Here is a 6,822-nt window from a genome sequence, read left to right as displayed (position 1 = left end):
ATTTGTAATAAAAAAAATGTAAATCGATTGATAAGCGAACTGTGCTTAATCTGATTGCGTCTGTAAATTATATCGTATTGTTATCGTTATGGTTATCATCATTATTATTAGAAAAAAAATATATACATTTTGATACATTTACTGTTATCATTACAATTTAACGTTTAGAGATAAAAGAACGATATAGTAAATTTGACAAAATTTATAATTTTTTATTATGAGCGAGTAAATGTGGACTTCGATTAGTGTGAAATCAATAAATGAGGTTAAAAAGCAAAAGATGATAGATACGAATTGGACTGCAATTCATTGGAAGACAAAAAGTTGGATTTTGCATTCGCAAGGAAGCAAAAAAACCAAAAAAACACGAGCTTCGTTGCAACCCCAAAACTGCAGTTCCACCCCGCGCTCTCTTCTCTCACTCTCTTTCGATTTCTTCAGCTTTCAATATATTTTTGAAATCTGTACGAGCACAACCTGCTTCACAATTTTGCTCTCCAACAGGATTTAGGGTTAGGGTTCAGTTCTTCGTCTCTTCTGTAGTTCTAAACATGTATGCTGATCGATTGGAGGCCGATAACCATAGGTCTATAAAGGACCGCCTCAATGGAAACTCTTCTGACCTTTCTGCCCGCCGCCGGACGATTACTGGGAAGAGGTTCGTTGTCTTTTTTCCTTATTTGTTTGGATTTTTGGGAATTTTTGGAGATGTGGGAAGTAATTGCTTTTAGGATTTTTTTTTGCTGTAGTTTGTGTTATTCGAAAGTTTTAGTACTCTGGTGGAATTGAGACCTAAGACATTTTGGTTCTGGCCTTCTCTGCTGTTGAACTTTGTTGGGTTTTGCGATTTTTCTTAAGAGTGAAGGTTTTGTCTATTTTAGTTGTAACTTTGCGGTTCTTCTCGTTCGAGTTGTTTTTGGAATCTTGTAGATTTGTATGTCTTTAGAGTATCTTGAGCTGTTGCAACTTCCATGGAATGCAGATTGTTTGGTTACATTAGGTCATCACTCATCTTTAGTGGATCAATTGTGGTTGTGCTTGTGTTATTTTGGCTTCATCGTTTTGTGCCGTTTGTTAGTTTAAGTTTTGTTTTTCTATCCAAGCAGAAGTTCGAAAATTATGCTAAAGCTTTGACGTTATATATACTATATATTATATAGGTTTAATGTGTAATTGGAATTTATCATAAAACTTGGTCGATGCATTTGTCAAAGATCTTGAGATGGATTGGGTTTTTATACTTATCTGGTGCCACTATAGGGTATGTAAGTGGCTCAGTTAGCTTGGTTTCTGGGTAAAAACTCAGATTTTCACGGTTTTAGCTTACATGTAATTGCATTAACCCTGCACTTATTAACCATACCAATTACACTGACTTGGTTTATTTTTTCAGTTTTAAATTTACCTCTTGACTTCTCTGGGAACTTCCCTTTTGTAGTTTCTCTTTCTTATAGCTTCCCAGCATCCCAACGAAAGTCTCATTTTCCATCCAAGAAAAGTAACCTCCAAGATCATGCTCATGCATTTGTACACACTCTTTCCATATGATGCTAGATTGAACTTACCATCCTGGAAACTAATTTGATTGATGCATGCATAGATTATTTTCTCTAGTGTATGAAAAATAAGATTGTTGAAACTTTTCTGATATTTGGTGCTTAGGCGTGAACTTTCTTTCATTGTTTTTTAAATGTTGTTTTCTTGTTGCTTTCATTTTCAAAAGTAAGATGGCAATATGTGAATGAACTTTCTTTTTAAGTTTGGGCTTTTGGTTTTCTGAAGTTTGTTTTATTAACTTTGTGGACAGCCATCAATACTGCATCCCTTATTATGATAGTATCTGATTCTCTTGTTAACTACACAGTTGATGATCTATATGTTATTATTTGTTGAGTCCTCTGTATTCATTTTATTATGCCCATACCAATGCATTCCAGGCAGCGACAAGATGACAAGTGGGAGCATGATCTCTATGAGGATGATGAGCCACAAACTTCAAGTATGAATTGGGTGTAATTGTATTGCACATCTAAACCCTTCTTTTGTTAGATGGTTCTGATCCGCTTTATATGCTCTTGACTATGTTCTAATGGCTTTAAAGATCGCAGAGTTGGTGCTCGAGATCTTCGCTTGAAGCTCCAAAAGAAAAGTCAACAGCAAAGTGGAAATGCATCTTTTTCTGGAGTGCGTGATCTACGTGAAAAGTTGTCTGGCACAATAAAGCCACAAGCTGCAAATAATGATCCACCAAAACCAAAATTGGAAGTTACAAAACCACCCCGAAAAAATGATACCGTCGAAGCTCATCCTTCAACCACTCAAAAAGTTGTAGCCAAACCTGCTACTAGGAAAAAGGTGGCTCAGAAGGCAGGAAACTTATATTTCTTTTTATGCCATATTTGTTTTGTTTGTTTGATTGTTTCAATTAGAAAATATGCATTATGTTAAACATGCGATGGAGGTTGGAGATTTTGCATTCAATTTTTTTTTTTTTCCTGGAAAACTTCCTTATATGATAACCTAAATTTTTTTGGCTGTTGACATTGGTTGGGAGGATTTCTGGAAGTTATTTGTTTAAATAAACCTTTTCCAATGATGGGATCCCGAGGGATAAAGTTTTGGCCACAAGAGGTCTTAGGCAGGGAGACCCTTTTATCTCCTTTTTTGTTTCTCATTGTGGTGGATGTCCTTAGCGGAATCATGACTAAATGTGTTGATGGTAAAGTCCTTGAGCTGGTTGAGGTTGATAAGGGTAGGGTGGGTCTCTCCCACCTCCAATTTGCCGATAATACGATCTTCTTCTGCTTTGGAAATGAGGAGTCGTTCTTACCTTTGAATTACATTCTGGCTTTTTTTGAAGGTTTGTCTAGGTTGAGGATTAGTAGGAGGGAAAGCCATATTTTGGGGCTCAAGTGCGACTCTGAGAAGATTTGGAGCTAGGTTGAAGTGGTGGGTTGTGAAGTTGGTCGTCTCGCTTTCTCTTATCTTGTTCTTCCTCTTGGAAGTAACCCCAAATCTTAATCTTTTTGGAGTCCTGTGGTGGATAGAGTTAGGAAAAGATTAGCCTTATGGAAAAAGGGTTCTTTTCCTCTAAAGTTGTCTGACTTGCTCTCGTTTGGTCTATTTTGAGTGGCATCTGAATCTATTACTTCTCCCTTTTTAGAGGTTTGAGTGAGGTTTGCAAGAACATCGAGAAGCTTATGTGCAATTTCCTTTGGGAAGGGGTGGAAGAAGGAAAAGGAAAAGGGGTGCACTTGGTCATATGGGAGATTATTGAGAAGTCGGTGGAATTTGGGATTTAAGGTTTTGCTAATGGCTTTGGTGTTTCCCCTCTTAGCACAATTATCTTTGGCACAAAGTCATTACTAGGAACTAAGTATGGTCCTCATTCTGGAACTTATGGAAGGATATGTCTAAGGAGCTCCTTTTGTTCATTGTGTGGTATGAGGGGAAGGAAACTTGTTTTTGGGAAGATTTATGGGTGGTAGATAGACCCCTATTCTCTATGTTTCCTCAACTTTATCATTTATCTTCGCATAAAATCGTTTGGTGTTTGACTTTATAGTTTGAATGAGGAGCTCTTGTTCCTTCTTATTCGAGTTTTGTCATTCTTTCTCCAATAAGGAAGCGACGGATGTGGTCTATCTTTTTTCTTTGTTTGAGGAGTGTAACTTTAGTCCTGGGAGTAGGTAGGGATTGGTGGGGGTGGAGTCCTAACCCTTCAAATGGATTCTCGTGTAAATCTTTTCTTGTAGTTTGATTGACCCTTCTCTCATAGGTGAGTTAGTCTTTTCTATTCTTTGGAGTATTAAGATCTCGAGGAAAATAAAGCTTTTTACTATGCAAGTTTTACATGGTCGCTCTAACTTAATGGATTGGCTTGCGAGGAAGTTGCCTTCATTTGTTGGTCCATTTTGGTTGTATACTTGTATTCTCTTTCGAAGGGCAAAGGATCGGAACCATATTCTTTAGAGATGTGGGTTTGCGAATTTCGTCTGGGATTAATTCTTTCAGACGTTTGGTTTCTTGCTAGCTCGACATAGGGACACAAGTGTTATGATCGAAGAGTTTATGGGTTTATGGGTTTGCGCTATTTTATGAGAAAGATTGTATTTTATGGGTTTCCGGGGTGTGCACTATTTTATGAGTTCTTTGGCAGAAACGGAATAACAAGGTGTGTTTAGAGGGATAAAGAGGGATCCTAATGATGTTTGGTCTCTTGTTAGATTCTGTGTTTTCCTTTAGGCTTTGATTTTGAAGGTCTTTTGTAACTAATTAGACTCTATTGTGTATAGCTAGATCCCCTTTCCTAAGTGTGGTTCCTTTCTTTCGTTGGCTTAGTTTTTTGCATGCCTTGTATTTTTTTTTTTTTTTTTTCCTGTGAAAGTTGTTTTCATAAATATAATAAGAATAAGAATAAGAAGAATAATCAACCCTTTTCTTATATTACTTTTTCGCTTTGTTGGCTTCTGAATTCTCTTGCAGCCGCTCCGTTGCGCCTTCATGGTATTCAAATTAATGCTTCTGTAGTCTGTCTCCCTGACTCCTGTGTCCTGCTGCTTTGCTAATGAACTGAAGAGACGTCTTATCTGTAAACCAAATGCATGTTATTTATGTCTGACACTTATAGTTGAATTAAAATCTAAATAGGCTTACTGGATGCTATCCTAGACTCATGGTAATCAAACTTGGAATAAGCGACTTTATGTTGTAGTTGATGGCCATCATGGGCTGAGTGACCGTGTAAACTATTGAAACTTATTATATTATGTTTTGTTTGTCTTTTTTCCTCTTTTATTGATTAACATGAGTTTTGATGCAGACTGATACATCAGTGGATGACTTCCTACAGTCCTTGGGTCTCGAAAAATATTCCATTACATTTCAAGCAGAGGAAGTATGAAAATCTTATGTTTCCAATGATAAAATCCTTCTTTTAAGCTTTCAGCTGAACTTCCCTAATTGATTTTAACTTCAAACATCTTTCATATAGGTTGATATGACGGCGCTTGTACACATGGGAGATGAAGATCTCAAGGCATTAGGAGTACCAATGGTAAACTTAGAAGACCTTGATTTAATTTCAAGCTTTTTAATTTTAAATTATGTGCATGGTATGTTCTTGTTCATCTTTTATCTTTAATACTTATGTACATGAGTAGCTGGTTTGAACTCACTATTTAGTGTAACCATTAACATTTAAGAAGTGGTTTCAAACTTTCAAATGTTCACTCTTGTATTAGGGTTGAAGCTGTGAGGTATTTATGTTTCTTAGGCAGCTAGTTCTCTGAATTCTAATATTTGGACCTATCACAACTAAGACTTATAGCACAACGTAGCTTCTCGGATAAGAATGTATTTGGTCAGTTATTATTCAATCTGAAGTAATAGCTAAGAGAGAGTCTATATGTAGACAATGCAAGCTAGCTCTCTCACCTTACTAATTTTATCCAATGCTGAGGTGTGAGGTGCATTTTATATTATAGAGCTTCACCAAAAGGGCCTCTGGTGGATCTGATCTGACTAATACACAAATAGGCAACAAACTAACATCGCTCCTAGAAGTTTCAAACTTTGTTCCAGTTGTCAAAACTTTCAACCAAACTGTGCAGAAGATTTGTGGAAAAATCTTTTAGTTTTCTGTACAGTTTCTTTTCTTAAAAAAGGTAGTTATCTGTTATCAGTTGGATGACAGCCAGCTTTCAGATCCTCCTGATAGCAAGATATTGCAGGATAAAAAACACATCAAAATGCCGAATTCATTATAATTTATAAGCCCTTCATGTGAGAAAAACTTTAAAATATAAGAATATTGTCAACTATTTTCATTAGTATAGCAGATTCAATAAAGTAGCGTGATGCCCAATGTGCTTGTTATCATTTTGTTCACTTTTTTATTCTTTGAATGCTTGTGCTTTGAAGCAAGAACCTTGTACTTAAGTTATCAGCTCTGATTTCAGGGGCCAAGAAAGAAGATCCTTTTGGCATTGGAATCAAGAGTATGAATCATGGAAAGTGGCTAGAGTAAGGCCCTCTTCGCGGGTGTTTTATTTTATACCAGCTCCAAGACTGCCGTGAACAAGTAGGCCTGTCTTTCTTCCACCAGCCTTTGTAACTCTTGTTTCCTATTCCCATTCTTTTTCTCTTCTTTTTCTTTTTTTATTTTCGTTTTCTTCTATTTCACTACTTATGTTACTGTAAGGATCAATGTTTAGATATGGATGGAAATATGGGATTTAGTAGTAGTGGGTATGTCTTAGCTGAGGTCTTTGCAACTCTTTTAACACGCTTCCATGGCCTCCAGCTTTTGTGGTGGTGCCTTTCAAGTGTTCAAATATGTTGGACGTGAAATTAGTTTATCAAAAAGCTTAACTTTACATTAAGCATTGCTATTAGGATATTTGTCATGGGTAGTTTCTTTTATGGAATTTTGAGAAGTGATTTTTTTTTTTTTTTCTATTTAAAATTATGAGCAATTTTATTTAACATACTGAGCAATTATTCAGATTTACTAACTCATTGGCTAGTCTAGTATATCAGATGTTAATGATTGGTCCATTGGTATGTCTGATTTGGATATCAATCTGATGTTGATTGATCAGGTATTTTTTTCCCCATGTTCTGGTAATTTCAGAGTTGATTCTTTCTTTCATTTTTCCAACCAGCTCGTTAAGAAAAGAAATTTCTAGAGAGTAATGTTTTCTTTTCTGGAACAAATCTTCTCTAGGGAATTTGCTTGAAACAATGAGAATGCATTGAGAATCTATTAAATTTTAACAATATTTTAACGTTGGATGACTAAATTGTTATATAACTGAAAGC

At 36.0% G+C, this 6,822-nt stretch overlaps 1 protein-coding gene across 2 annotated transcripts; it reads left to right on the top strand.

Annotated features, from left to right (window-relative positions):
• Nucleotides 1-279: 279 nt before the first annotated feature.
• Nucleotides 280-6,383, top strand: LOC120086710 (Sterile alpha motif (SAM) domain-containing protein). Of its 2 annotated transcripts, none has more exons than XM_039043479.2 (6): nucleotides 280-658; nucleotides 1,938-1,999; nucleotides 2,102-2,367; nucleotides 4,823-4,897; nucleotides 4,994-5,056; nucleotides 5,961-6,383. In XM_039043479.2, exons 1-6 carry the CDS (start codon nucleotides 552-554, stop codon nucleotides 6,003-6,005), a joined length of 618 nt encoding a protein of 205 aa, XP_038899407.1. In that variant the 5' UTR covers nucleotides 280-551; the 3' UTR covers nucleotides 6,006-6,383. The 2 variants fall into 2 exon arrangements, with proteins under 2 accessions (XP_038899407.1, XP_038899408.1); XM_039043480.2 differs by having other exon boundaries at nucleotides 289-658; nucleotides 2,102-2,355.
• The last annotated feature ends 439 nt before the right edge of the window (nucleotides 6,384-6,822 follow it).

Source organism: Benincasa hispida, chromosome 9 (assembly GCF_027475165.1).
Source record: "Benincasa hispida cultivar pf3 chromosome 9, pf3_genome.v1.1, whole genome shotgun sequence".
NCBI lineage: Eukaryota > Viridiplantae > Streptophyta > Magnoliopsida > Cucurbitales > Cucurbitaceae > Benincasa > Benincasa hispida.
Note: the sequence above shows the minus strand (reverse complement) of the source record. Positions and strands in the feature narration are given on the sequence as shown.